Source organism: Ictidomys tridecemlineatus, chromosome 5, assembly GCF_052094955.1.
Source record: "Ictidomys tridecemlineatus isolate mIctTri1 chromosome 5, mIctTri1.hap1, whole genome shotgun sequence".
NCBI classification, from domain to species: Eukaryota; Metazoa; Chordata; class Mammalia; order Rodentia; family Sciuridae; genus Ictidomys; species Ictidomys tridecemlineatus.
Genome location: NC_135481.1, coordinates 29,289,277 through 29,313,022, shown reverse-complemented (window position 1 = coordinate 29,313,022; position 23,746 = coordinate 29,289,277). Strand labels below are relative to the sequence as shown.

At 36.4% G+C, this 23,746-nt stretch overlaps 1 protein-coding gene across 3 annotated transcripts in view; it reads right to left on the bottom strand.

The window, feature by feature from the left end:
- The window catches only part of Myo5a (myosin VA), a 228,574-nt gene that overhangs the window by 6,192 nt on the left and 198,636 nt on the right, over positions 1 to 23,746 (bottom strand). For all 3 annotated transcript variants that reach the window (XM_078049598.1, XM_078049596.1, XM_078049597.1), the window contains 6 exons: positions 21,720 to 21,874; positions 17,548 to 17,637; positions 15,330 to 15,480; positions 4,304 to 4,586; positions 2,635 to 2,809; positions 228 to 308 (listed from right to left, as the gene is read on the bottom strand). In XM_078049598.1, coding sequence (XP_077905724.1) covers positions 228 to 308; positions 2,635 to 2,809; positions 4,304 to 4,586; positions 15,330 to 15,480; positions 17,548 to 17,637; positions 21,720 to 21,874 — 935 coding nt within the window. The remainder of the gene's footprint in view (positions 1 to 227; positions 309 to 2,634; positions 2,810 to 4,303; positions 4,587 to 15,329; positions 15,481 to 17,547; positions 17,638 to 21,719; positions 21,875 to 23,746) is intronic.

Below are 23,746 nucleotides of genomic sequence, written 5' to 3'. Positions count from 1 at the left end.
ATCAGAATCTGTAAGATAGTTTTTTCCTGCCAAAATTTCTACCCCCAAAATCCTCAATTAATGAAGAATGTTTGTTTTAAAATCACTTCATTGACTCAATAAACTGTTATCAAAATAGTTAAAAAGTTATTTTAAAATAAGATAATATAATAAAAGATAAAAACACATTAACCTTCAATAACAATAATGTTGGTGAGCTAAAGAAAAAGAAAACTGGGGGCTCTTACCTGTATAGTACGAATAAATGAGACGGAGACTCTTTCTTCGAACTCATTAACTGGAGTATACAAATTCAACACTTTGACAATCTATGAGAAATGAAAAGATCAAAGTTTTTGGCATATTATTAAATACACACTTGATATTCATAATCTAGAAAACTTAAAGTTTCTGTGTGTAATTTTCAACTCGCGAGTGAGTTATGATAAGAGGGAAGAAGGAAGGCACATCTACTTTTGTTATTTGAATTTCTATCAGAATTATTAATGTAATATTTGTATAGTATTTTAAGAAGCAATATAAATTTAGAAAACTATTCAAAAACTATAATGCAAAAAACTAAAAGTGTTCTTATTCCTATCCTTCCAGCCTCCCAAAGTAGCAGCTATTAACCATGTCCTGAGCAATGTTATATATATATATTCTGAAAAATGCTATTTTTTATGCAAATTGGTTTGTCTTATTAATAATATTCTACAATTTGCTCTCTTCACATAAAAATATATATCTGGCCACATTAAAAATAATATAATTAAATATTATTTCTTTTAAATGGTATTTTTGTTTCTTTGCTTTTAGGTATGGGGTATTAAACACTGGGGGGCTTAACCACTGAGCCACATCCCCAGTCCTGTTTTAATATTTTATTTAGAGACAAGGTCTCACTGAATTGTTCAGGACCTTGCCAAGTGTTACTGAGGCTGGCTTTGTACTCGTGATCCTCTTGCCTCAGCCTCCCAAGCCACTGGAATTATAGGCATGCACTATGGCACCTGGTTTGAATTGTGTTTTTAAAAACACGAATAACAACAAAGTCCTCTAAAGAAATTAGTCAATTAGTTAAAGGGTATGAAGGTCTTTAAAAAATGTCAAATTAATTCCTTTTATAAAATGATCATATCTCTTTTTTAACAAAAGCAAATCACTGGGGTTGGGTTGAAGCTCAGTGGTAGAGTGCTCGCTTGCATGTACAAGGCCATGGATTTGATCCCCAGTACACCCCACCCCTATACACAAATAACTGCCATATAAAATAGAAAGATATTTTCATTTTCCAGGTATTTTTTTAAAGCTTTGCCATGAGTGGTCACTAGGCACATGTGGCTATTTAAATTTAAATTCATTAAACTGAAAATAACAAATTCCAGACCATGCTGATCTATAGGTAAAGAAAACATAAAGCACCGAGAGATGTGACTGAGAAAGCAGACATGTTTATCAGGTTGTAGGTGACAAAATGAATCAGGAATCAACCCCTAAGAGGCAACTCTTAGAACTTTAAGAAGTAGGATCAGTTTGTTAAATAAAATTTGTTAAGTTTTAATGAATCATAGATCTACCTTACTCTGTGAAATATGTGCTAAAGACATATTTAAGTTTTAGAGTACATTCTTTAAAAGTTGGATGACATCAAACTTCTACGAAGTCAGGCTTTCCTCAATGCACTTTTACTTTCCAAATGTGGCAGAAAGGGGGAGCAAATCTCAAGACCATTATTTAGTGGTGTGGTTCCTCTTTATTCTTAGCAAGAATTTTTGTAAATATGAATTCCACATTAGGAAGCTACAAATCTTGATTCCAACTATCTACTAATTGAGTTTAATTATATTGGCTGCAACTGAAGATGTCTATGCCATAAGATATGTGATGAACATCAGGAAAGTTTGAGTCAGCACAGAAAATAACCAGGCAAAAGAAAAATGGGTATGTTCATGCTGATGCCTAAAGGCCTCATGTTTTTGCCATTGTCCTCAAATATCCTTCCCATGCTCCCACTTCCTTCAATGTAGTGCCCAGCTTAAAAGGACCTCCCTGAAGTCAGCTATTGTCCCTCAGCATTTACTACAGACTTTACTATAGAATTTGCTAGAACTCCTAATTTGCTAGAGTCAGCTTGGTGCATGTGTCTTCCTTCCTAAACTGTAAACTCCCTGAAGGCAGGAAATTTTCATTATTTATTGAAGTATTTTCTCCAATACTAAGTATGATGCCTTGAGATGGGAGGCTCACTTAGTCATTTCTATAACTGAAGGAGTAAGAATTATCTGTCTTAAAAAGGAGAAACCTAAAGAATCAATTATTAAATAGTGATGAAACCAATTTTGTGGAATATAAGAGAATGATATTCCATGACAGCAGGAACTTTGTTTTGTTCCTGGTTATAGGGTCTGGAACATGTGCAGAACACTGAAGGCACTCAATATTTGCTGACTTTTGACTATAGATGCCTGTAATTAGCACTGAAATGTATAAATTTCTGAAAAAATCTCCTTTCTTCAAGATCTGTAGAGATACATCTTCTCTAGCACAGATGAGGTCAGTGCAGAGACAAGCGCAATGACAGAAGATTTCTTTATTCTCCAAAGGTCACCTGTGATGACTGATATTATTTCATGACAAGGAAACTTGCTTTACCTGGGCAGTAGTTAAAGCATTGCACATGGAACAAATGGCTTCTGCATCATCATCTGTTTTCTTTTTTACTTGCAAAAGCTGAGCAGCTTGAATAAGTGGTTCCAGGGTTTCTTTTGCCCCACTGTTCATCAGATTCTTGTCACGTAGCCATTCTTCTAGTTGACTGACATTGTACCTATGCCAAAAAAAGAGAGGATGAAAGATAAAATGCAAATTTGCTGAATGCTGTCATAAGTGTCTTAATTTTTTGTGTGTGGCCTTGTCAGTTAAAATGACAGGCAGTATTTTTGTTCAATTTTCTAAAATATAATCAGCTATGCTTAAAAGTTTATCATTATAGTCATGAGATTTATAATCATAATTATGTAAGATAAAATGACAAGAGAATAAAATTCTCTTTAATGGAACATGGAAATGAAGTCATTATAGCAAAAGTTATAGAACTTGCTAATAAACAAAACAGAATACATATTATAGCTCTATCCTTATTAGACAACTGCCCAGAAAGCACTTTCTAGGTTCCCTCACAAGTTCAGAGATGAGTTCCTTGTACAGAGTGAGACTTGATAATCCTTGATGTACTCTCTTTCTTAAAGGTCGACTCCAAATTGGGTAACTGAATAACCAGATCCCCTCTCCCCTGATATATGCCTATGCTCAAGCCTCTTCAGGGAAGGTTTTGGGCAACGGAGATGGTGTCCTGAGGAAGCCTAGGGATGGAAAAACAGAAGGCCAAGGGAGAGTACTTGGAAGGGACAAAGACTCATATTGGGAAGAGACGAACAGATCACATAGATGCTAAGGTTTCCGGAGGTGGCCAGATAAGTGACAGTGGATCTCACACTAAGATTAAAATAAACAAAAATACACAGTCATAACATAGTAACCAGACAAACAGGAGGCATTCTGATATTACAGTGAGTGACTTCACATTTGTAAGCAAAGCTTATAGAGAAAGAAGGTCCACTACTCCCTGAACAGAAGGCATTATCTTAATATAAATTCTGAGTAGATGTGAGCCAGTGGAAAACTGAAAACAAACACTGAAGTTTCTTGAGAGAGAGTTACTAAATATTTTTGAAAGAAAAATTCTTTTTCTTCCTCTCAGTGAATATTTTGGCCATTTAAAAATAATTATTTGCAAAAAATATCAGGTCTATTACAATAACGAGCATATGCTGAAGAGTAGTTGGGTATAAAATTGAGTATACCTTTTATTAAAATATGGGGGGTATATTTCAAGTGTTAGTAAAAGATCTATTACGTCTGTTTTTGTTGCCTTAGGTACAAAGGGTATTTTTCCAAAATATATTTCCAAGAGCATTAGAAATCTTCACTATAGTGTTTTCTTATTGCATAATTAAAACACACACAAAAGGAGAGGAAGCAGCTACCTCATCTTTGTGTATTTTTTCATCATCTCTCTATGTCTTCAAACAAGTTAGCTTCACAGTGGAGCAAGGTGTTTCCCATCAAGCAATGAGAAGAATGTGCTGGCAAGGCACTGACAAGGAGCAGTAACTGCCAGGCAAGAGAAAGTCCCTTGCTGCTTGGCTACGTGGCAACCAAATCAGATGCATGAACTGGAAACAAGTCATCAGTGTCCCCCACCCTGACAGGTCAGTTGGGCAGCAAAAAGAAGCTGTCATAGGTGCTGCCACTTGCTCACCTGATCTGCATGCCTTTACTCCAGGAGCACATGTCCTTACGCAGGAGGAGGTTGTTCAGGGTGATGGCCCCCACAATGTAAAACATCTGCTTGACCACCTGCTTGATCAGTTCTGGGTCCATGCCGTGCTGACACATGACTGAGTGGAATGAGTTGAGCTGTCGGAGGATGGAGTCCAGTGTGTAGGTGCCTTCATCCGCAATACTGGAGGTTCGCTTTCTTAGCCCCGTGGGCTTCACCCCGGACACACCCTGAATTGTTTCATGCTCCAGCATACCTGAGACTGTAGGAGTATTTCAATTATTAGAAGTTCTGAAAGGCAACATGTTTCATGTGCACAAATATGTTATGTGCACATGCACTTACACATTCAATTTGGGAAAATTATCTGACAATCCAAATAGAGAGAAAAGGAAGCCAAGCATAGTTGCGTACACCTATAATCCTAGCTAACTGGGAGACTGAGGCAAAAGTATCACAATTTGAGACCTGCCTCAGCAACACAGCAAGGCACTGTCAAAAAAAAAAAAAAAAAGAGGGGGGTGTGGAAAGAAAAAAAGGGTTTATATAACTCAGTGGTAAAGCACTTGCCAAGCATGTTTGAGGTCCTGGGTTGAATGATTCCGTACTGCAAAAATTAAAATTATAAAAAAAAAAAGAGAGAAAAGGGACTTCAAGGAAAGGGCTTCTGGATTTTAAATTTAAATGAAGGAATAATTCTTAAATGCAAATTTACCATAAAAGTAAATACTCTTGGGGCTGGGTTATGACTCAGTGGTATAGCACTTGTCTAGCATGTGAGGCCCTGGGTTCAATCTTCAGCACCACATATAAATAAATAAATAAATAAATAAATAAAAAGGTCCATTCACAACTAAAAAATATTTAAAAAAAAATAAAGGGATCCAAGATGAAAGACTAGAGGGAGGCTGCATTCTGTGTCACTCTGGGATCTGGGATTCAAGTAGTGGGAATACTATTTCTCTGTGAGTGTTTACAGGACCCCTGACAGATGTTCCCATGCAGGAATCATGGCCGTGGTGCCTGCACATGTCTCCAGGCCTCAGCACAGGACTCCTGGCCACTTGTCCACGCCTGACCTCCCAGTGCCTGAGTAGGATCACCGGCATTAGCACCCGTTCAGGACTCCTGGCCACGCACCTAAGCAGGAATCTCAGTCACAACTCCCACGCAGGACACCCTGTCACAGCCCATGTGCAGGAACTCCAGCTGCCCCTCCCATATGGACCCCCATCTACCAACATGGGGCTCCCCAGTTGCCTCCATCTTAGGGCACTGCAACAACTGACATAGTCCTCTATAGGTGGTAGCCTGCACCTGGGGACTCCATACTGGGTCCGGAGACAGCCGCCATCCACAACACTGCATGCCACAGAGCTGCATCTCTTAACACCACCACTGGGCCTCACCTGACCTGAGAGCCCATCCCTGAAAGCCTCCATCTTCAGATACCTTTGTTGCCATCTTTATTTGGGACAACTCCCAGCTTGGAACACTGGCTGGGGCTTAGAAGCAATATCAAGGTACCGAAAGTCCCCAACTCCTGCCCTCTCCCCCAACCCCTCCCCCCAACCCCTAACTTGGCACAGTGCTTGTGGCTATGCGACTGGTCCATAGCTCACAAAACTGGGTCCTGAACTGCCCAATATAAAACATCTCTCCAAGACAGGTGCACAGCCCTCAGAACGCAGCCTACAAGACCTCCAGAGAGAAAGGTTCCCCACTGGGATGCAGAAAGGGAGCGGGCGAGCGAGATACAGTTTAGAGACTAAATTAGAGATCAGGAATTGCAAGGCCTACAGGCGATATAAGAGATAAAACCAGGTGCCCACATCACATGTTGGAGATCCCTGGGGTGCAGTCTCCCATCAGGGACCAGCAATTGCTATACCCCACCTCTAGGAGCTATGCCCCAAGACCAATGCTTCCACCCAATAACCTTCACCATCCTGAGGGTGGACATACCAGCAAACAGACAACCCCACCTATTGGATGAGAAGAGAAGCAGAAAAGATACTGATCTCCAACAAAAACAATCCTTGCATCTTCCTTTGATATATTTTTTTTTCTCGCATTCTCTCTTTTCCTGCCCTCACATCACCAACATTTGTGAAAACAAATACTTTTCATGAATTAGGCCAATGAGGACTGGGATGTCTGAATAGTATATTACAATGGTGTTGTATATTATTTGTCTCCAATTTTTTCATTTTTTATTTTTCTTAATATTTATGTTTGTTTGTTTTGTACTTTACTGTCTTCCCACTTACTTGTCTCCCCTAAATCACTTTCTCTCTCTTCTCCTGATATTAATCAACTTCTTTAGATTCCTCTTTCACACTTTGTAATATATAATAACTCTATTTCTTCACTTCCTACTCCCTCAACATTTCATCCTATACTTTACTCCAGGTTCTTTGTCCACCACCAGAAACTGTAGACCCTTTTGCAAATCTTCTGTGTATATGTAGACAATAATTGAACTTACTATTTCTTTATAATGTGACAAAACTGTAAACATCTTTATAGCTACTATTTGGTTTAAGGTTGTATATTGTTTGTATTGGGATCTGTTCACATTGTTCTCCCCCTTAAAGGAGAGGTTTTGGAACCCCACAGGGGCACTATAAACTTATAGGGTAAAAACTATAACACCCAGGATCCGCTGTGCTAGAAGGGAAAACACATGAACAAAATGAAAAACCAAGGGGAGAAAGTGCCCAAAACAAACCAAGATATTACATATTAGAATCCATGGCCAGCACAGTAGAAGAAGTGACAGAGAAGGAGTTCATGATGTACATAATTAAAATGTTCTGTGAAATAAAGGATGATATAAGAGAGCAAAAAAAGGCAGCAAAAGATCCTTTCCATAAAGAGCTACATAAGCAAATACAGGAAGCAAAAGATTACTTCAATAAAGAGATAGAAGTTCTGAAAAAAACAACCCAGAAACTTTGAAATGAAAGAAACAATAAACCAAATTAAAGGCTCAACAGAAATCATCACCAACAGATTAGTCTACTTGGAAGACAAGACTTCAGACAATAAAGATAAAATATATAATATTGAAAAGAATGTTGATCACACAGTGAAGATGATAAGAAACCATGAGCAGAACATTCAAGAATTACAGGATAGTATAAAAAGACCAAATTTAAGAATTATTGGGATAGAGGAAGACATATAGTTATAAGCCAAAGGAATGAACAATCTATTCCATGAAATAATATCAGAAAATTTTCCAAACATGAAGAATGAATTGGAAAATCAAATACAAGAGGCTTACAGGATACCAAATGTACAAAATCACAAAAGATCCACATCAGGGCACATTATAATGAAAATGCCTAACATACAGAATAAGGAGAGAATTTTATTTTATATATATATATATATTTTATTTTTTTAGTTGTAGTTGGACACAATACCTTTATTTTATTTATTTTATGTGGTGCTGAGGATCGATCCCAGGGCCTCACAAGTGCTAGGCAAGCGCTCCACCACAGAGCCACAACCTCAGTCCAAGGAGAGAATTTTAAAAGTCACAAGAGAGGGGCTGGGGATGTGGCTCAAGCGCTAGCATGCTCATCTGGCATGCGTGCGGCCCGGGTTCGATCCTCAGCACCACACACAAAGAAAGATGTTGTGTCCGCCGAAAACTAAAAAAAAATAAATATAAAAAAAATAAATAAAAGTCACAAGAGAAAGGAATCAGATTACATATGGGAGAAACCAATTAGGATATCTGCAGATTTTTCAAGCCAGACTCTGAAAGCTAGAAGATCCTGGAACAACATATACCAAGCTCTGAAAGAAAATGGATGCCAACCAAGAATCATATATCCAGCAAAATTAAGCTTCAGATTTGATAGTGAACTAAAAACCTTCCATGAGAAACAAAAGTTACAAGTTGAAAGCCTGCACTACAGAACATCCTTAGCAAAATATTCCATGAAGAGGAAATGAAAAACAATAATGAAAATCAGCAAAGGGAGATATTACTCTAAAGGAAATACCAATCAAAGGAGACCCAAGTCAAAGTAAATACCAAAAATAAACAAATATGACCCGTAATACAAATCATGTCTCAATAATAACCCCTTAGTGTTCATGGCCAAACTCACCAATCAAAAGATACCTACTGGCAGATTGAATTTATAAAACAAAAAACAAAATGCTGTCTTCAAGAGACTCATCACATAGGAAAAGACATACACAGACTGAAGGTGAAAGGTTGGGAAAAATCATACCATTTACATGGACTGTGGAAACAAGTGGGGGTTTCCATCCTCATATCAAATAAAGTAGATTTCAAGCCAAAGTTAGTCAAAAAGGATAAAGAGGGCACTTCTTTACTGCTTAAGGGAACCATACATCAATAAGATATAAATAACTATTATAAATATATAAGCCCCAAACAATGGAGGATCTAAGTTCATCAAACAAATTCTTCTCAAGTTCAAGAGTCAAATAGACCACAATACAATAATTCTGGGTGACTTTAACACACCTCTTTCACCACTGGATAGATCTTCCAAACAAAAGTTAAACAAAGAAACTATAGAACTCAGTAATACAATCAATAATTTAGACCTTATAGACATATATAGAATATTTCATCCATCAACAAGTGAATATACTTTCTTCTCAGCAGCACATGGATCCTTCTCTAAACAAACCATATATTAAGCCACAAAGCAACTCTTAACATATAAAAAAATATAGATACTACCATGAATCCTATCAGATCATAATGGAATGAAATTATAAATCAATGATAAAATAAAAAATAGAAGCTACTCCAATACCTGGACACTAACTAATAAGCTATTGAATGAATAATGGGTTGCAAAAGACATCAAAGAGGAGATTAAAAAATTCTTAGAGGTAAATGAGAACACTGATACAACATATGAAATCTCTGGAACATTATGAAGGTAGTAGTAAGAAGAAAGTTCATTGTATGGAGTTCATTTCTTAAAAGAAGAAAAAGTCAACAAATAAATGACCTAACATTACATCTCAAAGCCCTAGAAAAAGAAAAACAAATCAACACCAAAAGCAATAGAAGACAGGAAATAATTAAAATCAGAGCTGTAATCAATGAAATTGAAACAAAAGAAACAATTGAAAAAATTGACAAAATTAAAAGTTGGTTCTTTGAAAAAATGAACAAAAAGTTGATTCTTTGAAGAAATAAGTAAAATTGATAAACCCTTAGACAAGCTAACAAAAAGAAGGAAAGAGAAAACTCAAATTACTAACATCTATGATGAAAAAGGAAATATCATGACAGACACAACAGAAATATAGAAGATAATTAGAAATTATTTAAAAAACTTGTACTTCAATAAAATAGAAAATATTGAAGGCATTAACAAATTTCTAGAGTTATATGATTTGTCCAAATGGAATCAGAATGATTTACACAAGTTAAACAGATCGGTTGCAAGCAATGAAATAAAAGATGCCATCAGAAGCCTATAAACCAAGAAAAGTCCAGGACCAGATTGATACACAGCTGAGTTCTACAAACCTTCAAAGAAGAACTAATACCAATACTCCTCAAATTATTTCATGAAATAGAAAAAGAGGAAATACCTCCAAACTCATTCTATGAGCCCACTATCGCCCTGATTCCAAAACCAGACAAAGACACATCAAAGAAAGAAAACTTCAGACCAATATCTCTAATGAACATAGATGTAAAAATTCTCAATAAAATTCTGTCAAATCGAATAAAAAAAATATCAAAAAGATAGTGCATCACAATCAAGTGAGGTTCATCCCACGGATGCAAGGTTGGTTCAACATACAGAAATCAATAAATGTAATCCATCATATCAATAGACTTAAATAAAATTAAGAATCATATGATCATCTCAATAGATGCAGAAAAAAACATTCGACAAAATACAGCATCCCTTCATGTTCAAAACACTAAAAAAAAACTAGGGATAACAGGAACATATCTCTACATTGTAAAAGCTATCTATGCTAAGCACCAGGCCAACATCACTCTAAATGGAGAAAAACTGAAAGCATTCCCTCTAAAAACAAGACAGGGATGCCCCTTTTCACCCCTTCTATTTAACATAGTTCTTGAAACTCCAGCCAGAGCAATTTGACAGACGAAATAAATTAAACTATTTGCTGACAATATGATTCTATACCTAGATGATTCAAAAAATTCCACCAAAAAACCTATAGAAATAATAAATGAATTCAGCACAGTAGCAGGATATAAAATCAACACCCCTAAACCAAAGGAATTTCTGTACACTGGTGACAAAACCTCTGAAAGAGAAACTAGGAAAATTACCCCATTTACAATAGCCTCAAAAACAAAACAAAACAAAACAAAAAAAACTTGGGAATCAAAAAAGAGGTGAAAGACCTTTACAATGAAAACTACAGAGTGCTAAAGAAAGAAATTAAAGAAAGAACTCCCTTGTTTTTGGATAGGCAGAATTAATATTGTCAAAATGACCATATTACTAAAAGCACTATACAGATTTAATGCAATTCCAATCAAAATGCAAATGACATTTCTCATAGAAATAGAAAAAGTAGTCATGAAATTCATCTGGAAAGACAAGAGACCCAGAAGAGCTAAAGCAATCCTTAGCAAGAGTTAAACAGGTGGCATCATTGTACCAGACCTTAAACTATACTATAGAACAATAGAAACAAAAATGGCATGGTACTGGCATCAAGATACACTTGCAGACCAATGGTACAGAATAGAGGACATAGAGACAAACCCACATAATTGCAGTAATCTCATATTAGACAAAGGTGTCAAAAACATATATTGGAGAAAAAACAGTTTCTTCAACAAATGGTGCTAGGAAAATTGGAAATTCATAAGCAACAAAATGAAATAAAACCCTATATCTCACTATGCACAGAACTCAACTCAAAGTGGATCAAGAACCTAAGAATTAAACCAGAGAACCTGCAACTAATAGAAGAAAAAGTAGGCCTAAATCTTCATTATGTCAGATTAGGCCCCAACTTCCTTAATGAGACTCTTATATTGCAAGAAATAAAATCAAGAATCAATAAATGGAATGGATTCAAACTAAAAAGCTTCTTCTCAGCAAAAGTAATAATTATTGAGGTGAATAGAGAGCCTACAGAATGGGAGCAAATTTTTACCACACACATATCAGATAGAGCACTAATCTCCAGGATATATAAGAACTCAAAAATCTTAACAAACAAATAATGCAATCAATAAATGGGCCACGGAGCTGAACAGACACTTCTTAGAAGATGATATACAATCAATCACCAAATATATGAAAAAATGTTCAACATCTCTAGCAATTAGAGAAATGCAAATCAAAACTACTCTAAGATTTCATCTCACTCCACTCAGAATGGCAGCTATTAAGAATACAAACAACAATAAGTGTCGGTGAAGATGTGGGGAAAAAGGTACACTCATATATTGCTGGTGGGACTGCAAATTGGTGCAACCAATATGGAAAGCAGTATGGAGCTTTCTTTGAAAACTTGGAATGGAACCACCATTTGACTCAGCTATCCTAGTCCTCGGTTTAGACTCAAAGGACTTAAAAACAGCATACATAGTGATGCAGCCACATCAGTGTTTATAGCAGCACAATTCACAATAGCTAAACTGTGGAACCAACCTAGATGCCCTTCAGTAGATAAGTGGATAAAGAAACTGTGGTATATACACAATGGAATACTATTCAGGAATTAAAAAGAATAAAATCATGGCATTTGCAGGTAAAAGGATGGAGTTGGAGAATATCATGCAAAGTGAAGTAAGCCAATCCCCAAAAACCAAATACCAAATACCAAATGTTTTATCTGATGGGGGATGCTGACCCATAATGGGAATGGTGGGGTGAGTATGGGAGAATGGAGGAACTTTAGATAGGCCAAAATGGAGGGAGGGGATGAGAGGGGGCAGGAGGGTCGGAAAGATGGTGTAATGAGATGGACATGATTACTTTAAGTACATGTATGAAAACATGAATGATGTGACTCTACTTTGTGTACAACCAGAGACATGAAAAATTGTGTTCTATATGTGTACTATGAATTGAAATGCATTCTGCTGTCATATATACCAAATTAGAATAAATTAAAAAAATAAAAAACAAGTCAAAATACACTTTAAAATTCATATTTGTGTACATGGATTTAAGTCACATTAGGTTTAGATAGAGAGGTATGGAAAGGGTAATATCAAATTTTGTCTTGAGCTAGGGTTAGTGTTATAGAATTAAGATTAATATGAGGAAATATGAATATTAATAAGAATGTATATTTGAAATTATGTGTGAAAACATACATAAACATACAAGACCTGAAAGAAGGAAGAGTAAATTATGAGTCCTATGAATATATATTTTGTAAATATGAGTACATATTGATGAAACCTATATATATTTTTACATGCATTCAAATTTAACATTGAAAATGAAAATAAATATCAAAATACTTTAAAATTCAAAATAAAATAAAGTAAGTATCCTTAATGATGTAGTTTCTAAAGTAAGAAGTAGTAGCCTTATGATAGGAGAAGCTATGGCATCTTGGGTGGGTTTTTGAGAGGTTAGTGTTAAGATAAGCATTTCTTGGAAATTATTAAGAATACAAATAATAATAAATGTTGGTGAAGATGTGGGGAGTACTCACCAATATTATTGGAAGGATTGCAAATTAGTAAACCATTCAGAAAAGAAGTATGGAATTTCCTCAAAAACTAGAAATGGAACCTCCATATGACCCAACTATCTGACCCCTCAGTATTTACCCAAAGGATCTAAAATCAGCAAGCTATAGGGGATGCAACAATATCAATGTTTATAGCGGCACAATTCACAATATCCAACCAGCCCAGGTGTTTGTCAACAGACAAATGGATAAAAAAATGTGCTATATATTCACAATGGTACTTCACTTAGCCATAAAGAAGAATGAAATTATGGCATTTGCTGGTAAATGGATAGAACTGGAGATCGTCAATGCTAACTGAAATAAGCCAGACTCAGAAAGTCAAGTTTTGAATGTTTTCTCTCATATGGGAAAGCTAGACCAAAATAAGGGGGAAGAAAAGATAAAGTAAAGGGGTGTGAATCCCATGAAAATAGAAGATAGATCAGTGAAATAGAGGGAGGGAGGGATGAGAGACAGGAAAAGGAAAGAATGGTGGAATGAATCTGATCAAACTTTTCTATGAACACATATGAATATACCAGTGAATTTCACATTTATGCATATCCACAATGCACTAGTTTAAAAGGAAAGATCAGTACTGTAGAGGGAAGGGACAGAGAGACAGAGAGGAAGGAGGAGAGGTAATGGGGAGGTACTAAGGACTGAATTGGAGCAAATTATATTCTATGCTTGTATAATAATGAAAAATGAACCACAATATTACATATATCTATAATGAACTAATAAAAAAATAAGCATTCTTCATATTTGAGTCTCAGAGGCAATAAAACAGTAAGAAAAATGTAACACTTAGAAATAATCTTGGAGGAGACCTGGGAGAGGCAGTTTGAGTGGAACTGGAGAGCTGGGTCCTTCCTTGGCCTGGGTTTCCCACAATAGCAATGAGACCTTGAGCTAGCTTCAGCATTCCAGGACTTAGTCTTTTGGTTTGTGGCATGCTGTTCCCCTACTGCGCTCTCAGAGCATCTGGCTGATGCCTCCCTTAGGATACTTCTGAGATGTCCACTCCCTGTCCAGTAACCACTTGAAAGCAAAGATCATTCCTGGTTTATTTTTACCTCTTTGTGCTAAACTCAGCTTCTCAGAAACTCACCCTGACAATTTTTTTTGGGGGGGGGCTCACTGCTATTAAATGCCTGGGAGATGGAAGCAGTTATTTAGAGTGGGACATCTTAGAGGCAAACTTCTTGTTCAGCCAACCAATACAAACAAGCAAAACTAGAAGATTTGCTAAAGCTGACCTTTGTGTCTGTTACCTCCTTTATTTTGGCCAGGTTGACCTTTTAGTAGACAATAGAAAAAACAACTGCCATCTGTCATGGCTTCCTTAACCTTTTAGTCTCTGGTTAATTGTGGGCCTACAAAAAACAATAGAATACTATGAGTTCTTAGAAGGGAAATAAAAAAAAATTGTGGAAATATGAAAAAACACATGGGTGGAGAAAGAAAGAGTAGGTAGCTAGAAGTAGCCTTAAGAGTCTGCTGATAATCTGCATGAAGATAACAGTGTTGGTAACTTGAAAAAAAATTTTAAACTTTAAATGCATTCAAAACTAGTAGCTTGACTTCTAAATTCTGTTCCTACCTGCTACACATTCCAAAGAAACACAGATAGTACAATATATAAACACCCAGAATGAGTACACATTGATAAAGAGAGGTACATGGAATCACACATTGAGCTGAATATACATAAGCATATATCACACACACACACACACACACACACACACACACACACACACACACACACAAGCAACTCAGCTGAGAAACCACCGTAAGCCAAATTGCCGTTAAAATGTCCAGATGTACAACTCAGCTTGGAGTGTCTGAGACAAACCTATGGGTCATGTTCTTGTTGACATAGTACCTTCTCAGTCATTTCACTGTAGATTATTAGGCAAAGTTCAAACCTTCCCCAGCCTCCTTGTTTTTAGGTGAGGGCCCCTAGGAAGCCCTGTGCAGTAGTGCCATAGTCCAAAGTTTGAAGCATTATAGAAAACTGAACAAGAGATAAGGTCTATTTCCGGTTATAAGGAATATGACAATAAGAAGAGAAAAGCATTACACATTAAGAATGGGATCCAGATCTGCTGTTTTGATCATGTGGAAAAATGAATTTCTGTGGTATGCCAGGTAGCCATGGCTGGAGTTCCGGGATTCCTCAGATAATTTTAGGGCTGTTTATGTTCTCCACATTAATTTATGCCCTGAAATATGTGCCACTGGCAGTCACTTATTGATGAGATAGACTGTGATGTTCAGTGATGTCTGGCCTTACCAATCATTGGTTGAAGGATGTTCTCTAATACCCGTACAAGCTGTTGGTAAATCTGAATGGCCAAGTCACTCAGCACCTGTCGATACTCAGCCAGGTCAAAATTGGTGAGGCAGTGTTCATTTTGGCGAGAGGTATTATGCTTCATGAAGCCCTAGAGTCATAAAGAAAAGTTAATGATACACATGAGGTCAAGCATCTCTTCTGTCTGCCTCACTATCTCCAGTTTGGTGAGCATCTTTATGCTCTTTCTTCTCTCTCCCAAGGGTTTCCATTTATCCCACACAAAAATTCCAGGATAATCATTCAATTGCTGGTATGTGCTTGTTTGTTTTTATCATTTCTTCCTTCCACTTCTTACAAGCTTTTGAATAATAGATACATTTGGCAACCCAGCATTTAAGCCATTCTAATAGCAATGTCAATGAAATAAGTGGGAGAATTTAACTAAAAAAAAAATGAATGAGGTTTCATTTATGAAATAGCAGGTTTACTGCTAAACACTAAATTATCTTAAAGTACTAATTTCTTAACTTCAGCTCACTAAATACAGTCCTATTCATAAACACTACACCCATAGGGCCTCTATAATCTTGAAATGGACCAATTTCTACAGAGACTGGTAAATAACAAAAATTTTCCTTTCATTATATTTCATGGTATCCACATTATTTTTAGTCAGAGATTAGAATGAAATGTTTTGGTGGTAGCTGTTAATTATACAAGCAGGTCGTTTTTGCAGTTATTTTTGCATCCGAACATGCTGCTCACTTGATATTGCTTAATAAAAGCAATTGTTTACTTGATGGATTCTGCCCTTAGTCAAGTATCTACCTTCCGATAAGTAATTTAAGGACATGGTCTAAAAGAGGGGATGGACAGGTCATAGTTAATGGCCTTTCTGGAGGTGGGTACTGGGGATTAAACTCAGGGGTACTCAACCACTGAGCCATATCTCCAGCCCTATTTTGTATATTTTTTTATTTAGAAGTAGGGTCTCACTGAGTTGCTTAGGGCCTTGCTAAATTGCTAAGGCTGGCTTTGAACTTGTGATCCTCCTGTCTCACCTCCGAGCTGCTGGAATTACAGGCATGCATCAACATGTCCAGCACTTTCTGGGGGATTCTTATGTCAGTTCCATGTTCTCAGGTGTCTTGCTCATCTTTATATTTGCCATCATTTTTGAGGACAGTCCTTTGCCTCTGGGTGTTACTGGTCAGTTTTTCTGCCTGCCCTTCTGCAAAGGATGGGGAGGTGTAGAGGACAGTGGGCTAGGGGTACAGGCTTGAAGAGGTAGGCTGTCCCAGAATCCCAGACTTAGGCAATATTTCAGTTTTTTTCATCTGTAAAACTGGGTTTTTGATTCCTACCATGCAAATATGTTATAAAAATTAAATAACATAAATATACTGAGTGCTGTCAGATATATACTAAATAATAAAATGTATTTATATATAAATATATATTAATATAATAAAGAGATAATATTAATTATTAATAAAAATTATTATTTTACATAATTTTAAGATATTTTGAAGTTTATCAAACATCTAAAGAACACATCAGTACAAACAAAAGTAATATAGATTTTTATACAGATCAAAAGACACATGAGAGCAGGGCATGGTGGCACATGCCTATAATCCCAGTGATTGGGAGGTGGAGGCAGGAGGATTGGGAGTTCAAGGCTAGTCCCAGTAATTAATGGAGGCCTAGGCAACCTAATGAAATCCTATCTCAAAATAAAAAATAAGAAAGGCTAAGGATGTAGTTCAGTGGTAAAGCACGATGGGTTCAATACCTATACAACAAACAAACAAAAAACAAAATACACATTATCTTAGATTATATTTTGTCCCCAATCACCAGTAGCAAGCCAAAACTGACAAATTTCTAAATAATTCAGTATTCCAATATTAGCTCTTGACAGTTCGCTTCAATGTACTGGCAAAAAGATTCATTTATGATAATATTCATTGAGGTTTATTTTATTTTTGCTGTGCTTTCTCATAATTTAAACTCTAACAGTGAAGAAACGATGTCATTCCTCAATTCACTGTTTGGTAGGTAATGAACATTAAACAAAAAGATGAATTCGCAAGCCATCTTTGAATTTGAGTTTTGGAATTAACATATGTTTAAATATTTTTCACTTTAAAATTTTTCCTTAAAAACAATAAGAAAGAATAGCATGCTGGTTTTATAAGCAAGATTTTCTCACCTCTTCTCCACTGTACTGCTTCAAACAGTGCAAAAATCGGCATGTGTTAGAGAGCCAGAAGGAGACAGTTTCAAAATCATCACCTCTTTTCTGAAAAAGAGAATAAGTCTAAATTTGTCTTTTCCTTACAGAAATAACAACTGAAAAAAATTGAACAGACACCAGAAGGCCTATTTCTCTTAGTTATCATCATGAACTATTACAAAAATAAATAAATCACATTGCAGCCTTACATCATTGCTAGCAGAATATAAACCATAGGTTCATTGGCTGTTTGTTACTTTTCTTGCTATTAGAAAAAGTATTCCCATTTAGTCGATGTTAGTATTCTTTTATGCAGTAAAAAATTCAACTCACAGCTGATTTGAACTCACTTCCCTTGGGGTTAAGGAAAAAAAAATCAGAAAAAACTAAAGGCACAAAAGAGAATGACAAATTTTATGATCAAGAATATGAATTTGATTCAAAAAAAAAGAATATGAAAAAGAGTCTGAAGCACTCACCCAACTTAGCTAAAAAATCTTTTCAAGAATAAAATAAAATGTCTGAGCAGTGAACCAGGGAAATGGTGGGAAAAATCCTGCACTGCGCATTACAGAGAGGGTGAAGCTGGTTGGCTCTTTACCAGGGATGGGAAAGAGTGCAAGGAAGGAAAAGAGAGTCACTGTGCCTGAAAAAGAGTCTGGGTGTTTTTCAGGGGCTGAGGAGTAGCCATACTCAGAAGTTCTATAACTCTACAAACAAAACCATTAAATACTAGTTTGGATATGGAAAGTCACAGAACTATCAATATTTGCCTATACCTTTTTCCAGAAAATGATACACAGAAAAAATAATAGTTTACCTGGGACAGCTGTCCAGCACTAAATAGCTATGCTTTTAATTAAAAGTTCTTTTTTAAAAATGTTAAATTCTAATAACTTTTCTACTATATCTCAAAACCTAGGTTCTTAAAAGTTATATGAGAACACCTGCCTTTGGTCTTTGGTTGTAGCTTTATGTAGTAAAAGTGTACTTGGAGTAGGATATATCACAGGGAAAGACAGATTTCTCATAGAAGCATTTCTTCTTTTTTTTAATACCTTTATTTTATTTATTCATTTTTATGTGGTGTTGAGGATTGAACTCAGTGCCTAACACATGCAAGATGAGCACTGAGCCACAACCCCAGACTGAATCATTTCTTTACGTAATAAAAGTATTTCCTCAATCAAGTGCAAAACAAACTAAAACCCTTAACTTTTTGGAGAATATTTTTCTGAAAAGACTTTAAGAAAGAAATCTCAGAGGATGGAAATCATAATTTGTCTTTTTAGCTGAGACAGGACTATTAGGTTCTGGTCTTCAATTTACCATAAGGTAAATATCTGAAAGATCTAGCTAGCTACAATAATCTTCCAATATTAGGAAGAGTACCAAAAGTGCATAAAATTTTATGATACTCCCAAACACAAAAAATCATCTTATGGCTTGAGTGAAGGTTTGACCAAAAACTATTTTAAGTCTTGCAAAAAACCTGCATGACAACTGCTGCTAATAAAGGCTCTGGGCTGAGCTGAGAAAGACCATCAGTACAGATTCAAGAGCAAAGCTGGCCTCAGGTTGACTGGTGGAACAGGGACACCGAAGCTCTTGTCTAGGTTGTCTCTGCTGATATTTAGACAAGTAAAACTGCAGAGATCCTTGGAACAACCTCAAGATAAAGCGTGTAACTGCACCTATACCAAAGAATTACCAGAATCCTCACTCTCTACTGGGAGTGGAGAATTACCAGATGCAATTGGTTAAAACTTGAGAAGACTTCATTACAGAAATAATTCAGCATTTTTTCTCATTACTGGGCTGCAGTCTTTGCTAAGCTACTTTTAAAAAAATTAACTCAATATATACCATTTCTTTCAGCATGAACACTAAAGGGGACTTTTATTTTCATTAACATCAAATATCCTATATTCAATACTTCAAAATAAGAAACCATTTGTTCTTTGGAAACTTAAAAAATTTATAATTGAATGCTAATTCTGTACTCAAGAAGTTACTAGATCTAGCTTGCCAAAAACAATATTTTTAGGTGAAAATATCATGTTTGGTCAAAACTAAATAATAAATCAATATTATCTGACTGTCTCACAGAGAAGACAAGATGAATGCAATTACACTTGCAGATTTTGATTTACTAGAAATAAATGATCTAAGAGCTAAAAACTGTATGGATTCTCCATATGTCCTTGGCTAGTTATGCTGCTTCAGAGCCCATGTGAAAAAAACAGTTGCTAAAATCAAAACCAGATGTGAGACACATGTACCACAATTTTAAATGGCATCAAAAGGATATTTTGTTCTAGCACCCACTCCTTTCTAATCTTTAAACAACGTGGCACAATAAATAAATGCCTTCTTGCAAGGTTGAGGGAAAACTTTGCTTTTGTCTAATTAGGAGTTAACTTAAGTGGCAAAACTTGTAGTCGAAGTGCAATATAGCACCAATATGTAAAAAATTAAATGAGTAATATTCAGAAAACATCAATCAGTTTTTAAAAGTTAAGTCTTCAGAAACTCCACATTTCAGTGGATATTCATAGAATATCTGCAGAATAGAGACTAAGAACCAGAATTTTTCAGAAGTTCATGACCAGGGGGTGCGGGGTGGAGAGGAACAGAGAGTTAGTGTTTAATGGGTGCAGAGTTTTAGTTGGGGAAGATGAGACAGTTCTACAAATGGATGCTGTTGATGGTTGTACACACTGTGAATACACTTACTGCCACATAACTATACACTTATAAATGGTTAATATGGTAAATTTTTTGTTTATATGTATATATATATATATTGTACCACAATTAAAGTTCAAGAAAGGCATCTTAAGAGTTGAGAGAATCCACTGTTAACTACTTATTTATCTTCATCCTCATTAAGTTAGATAATCAGAAGGCAAAGCACCTGGAGCACATTATATCAATTCCTCACAGAAACACTAAGTTAAAACTAAGTATGATGATCGTTGTTTCTCTACAGTCAAGAGAAGGATTATGCAAGGTGACTCAGAGATTACTGAGTTATGTAGGGCTTTCTGCTTGGTTATATAATGCTGCTGCCTCTTCCAAGTCTGTCTTCTCTGATTAGCATCTTATGTTGCTTTTCACATGGAAGCAGGCATTTTAGGTAACAAGAAGAATTATGGGGTGAGTTGGAGAATAATGGGTACAAAAGTTGGAAGAAAATATTTTAATGCTTTATCAGACTTGTTTTTATATGAACAAGCCATGTATTATTGAACGTCCATTTTAACATTAGCATTATCCTATCTATCTATCTATCTATCTATCTATCTATCTATCTACCTACCTACCTACCTACCTACCTATCCCTTCTCCACTGAATATTTTTAATTTAGTTCCAAGTATAATCTTAAAACAGACTATTTCTGTCCATGAAGAGATTAAATTTACTCCCCAAATAAATGCAATTATATCAAATTAATTTTGCTACATATCCAATTTGAGTCATTGCTGAGGGCCATTACCAAGTAGGAATGACGCATCAAAATTTCCTTGCCAAGCATACCCCATGCTGCTTAGAGGACATTTGATGGAACATTGCATGCATGCTTTAATAAGGTGACCTTGCTCAAGGACCAAGGCGGATCCGGGTTTAGAGCTGATCAGGTTTGAGGAAGTAACCGGTTCCTTGAGTTTAAGGCGTTGCCAGTTTAAGATAATGGGTTTTAGGGAAGTTAGAGGTTGAAGATTATTGCTGGAATTAGGGTGTTTCTGCTGCTTGTTCCCGTTGAGTTCTCGTGAGATTAAAATGGGATTTGGAGATAGCCTCGTGGAGTAGGTGGATTGTGCGGGAGACGGCAGAACGCGATTGCCCCTGGACCTGTGTGGAGGTGGTGTGAGAGCGGGAATAAAGAATTGCTGTTTGAACCTACAAAGGTGTGTGGTGGCTCGTGATTCTGGTGCCAAGCCGAGACATTGGCCTTTGGCAAGTCATGTTCTAAAAGAAAGTATATAGAGAGGCTGCAAGGAAGAATGTTTCCTAAACTGCAAGTTTTTAGTTAACACTGGAAAAGAACTAGCAACTTTGCCCAAGTCCATGGAAGAAAAAGCATGTCTGCATAGACTGTCATCATGAACATTCATCATGAGAATTTTGTTGAACTTGAGCTCACCTTCAATACTTTTTTGATGCTGTTAATTGTTGACGTTAGTAATGACCTTACTTTCTGATCATCATTCAGGTAATCAGCATGTCGAACGCACATAAACAGAATATATGCTGGTAGCCCTGGAATCAAATTGACTGCTACACCCCGTGGTTTTAGTTCTGTAAAATGAAAAAAAAAATGTAAAATTATACTACATTGAAAGTCTCTGTAAAGCATGCTTTGCCAGATATAAAAGCACAGTCATATAAAGTTCAATCAATCAGGGTAAATCAGATTTAAAAAAAATTTTTTTTATATTGGGAATTGAACCCAGGGTCACTTTACCACTGAGCTATGACCCCAGTACTTTTAATTTCCTATTTTGAGATGGGGTCTTGCTAAGTTGCTTGGTGGAAGGGAGTTGGGGGTGGGGTCTTGCTACATTGCAGGGGCTCGCCTTGAACTTTCAATCCCCCTGCCTCAGATTCCCAAATTGCTGGGATTATAGGCATGAGCCATCATGTCCAGCTAAAAAGAGTATTTTAACAAATCGTTAAGAGGAGAAATTCTTGAGAGTGGGGACATGTCTATCTAATATTTATATGTCCTGCCCTGACTCTTCCCTTGAACTCCAGTCTTATGTATCAACTGCCTTCTTGATATCTCTCCTTAGATATGTCAAACTGAACCTCTCCCAAACCAAGCTCCTGGTTCTCTGATAAACCTGATCTTTCAGTGTTTGGAAATGGCAGCTCCAATCTTCCAGTATCTCAGGTTATAAACCTCCTCATCTCTTTGGCTCCTTTCTTTTCTCATAATACATACCTAATCCACCAATGGATCCTGCTGGCTCTCCCTAAAAAATATACCCAGAGTCCAAACTCCTTTGCACTACAGTAACTAGGTATTACAGTAACTAGCTAGACCACCATTATCTCTTCTCGATTTGCCATAAGAGATTCTTACCTGGTCTCCTTGGTGCACCCTTTGCCCCACAGTATATTTTCTATATATCAACTACAGTATTTCTTTTTAAAAATATAGGTAAGATTATCTAACTCTTGTTCAAGAATCCTCCAGGCAGTTTCTCATCTCACCCATTTATAAAATCTGAAATCCTCATGTAGTCCACATGATCTGGCCCTGTTCCTCTTCCCAAGCCCTGGATTACCTGCTTCAGTCAAATGCATTTCCTTACTGTTGGCTGAATATACCTGGCCTGCTCCCACCCCAAGGCCTATAAACTTACTATTTTTTTCTGCCTCTAAGGTTCTTTACTCAGATATCAGCTCTCTTACTTCCTTTAGCCTCTGTCCAAAGATTAACTTATCAAAAAATGTTTCCTGACAAATTTTATATAAAACAACACACCTTCCTTCATTCTTTATTCTTTTTTATACCCCCCAAACAATGACCTCTTGAACATTTTTTCTAAATGAAGATCATGTTGAAACTGAAGTACCTCTGTACCTATATATAGTTCTGAGTTTAATGCCATGAACCTGAAGAATGTTAAATCAAATATAACTGCCAATCACACTGCTGTCACCCTGGCACTTGGGTGGTAGAATGCTGTACAAATGCTGACAGAGCAGTTTTAAGTTTTTTCAGTTCACAACTCATGGGTGTGTGTACTCTTTCCTTGTTTACCACCAGCCCCTGAACTGTCTTCTCACAGAGCCAGAAGGCTCACACCCAAGGCCTGATGCCCTCTATAATGCTTCTGGACTCCCTTCTCATTTGTCCTACCCTGTCCTTCCTTTACTGGAATCTTTATCTTAATTCTTTTGTTTCTTCTTTATTACTAAACTGTTGTCCTCAACATATTTAGATATAAAACTTTCCAGGGAAGTAAGGAAAAACAGAAATTCAGAAACCTAAAAGGCCTATAGGTATTCAACTGTAAGAATCCCTTGAGAGGCTATTTTAAAAGTACTAGACATGGCCAGGCTCTATTTCCTACAGATTTTAATTTAATTGGCTTAAGTTAGAGGGACCATCAATACTTTTCTAAAGTTTGTTGGTGATTCTAATGTGCCCATAGGACTGAG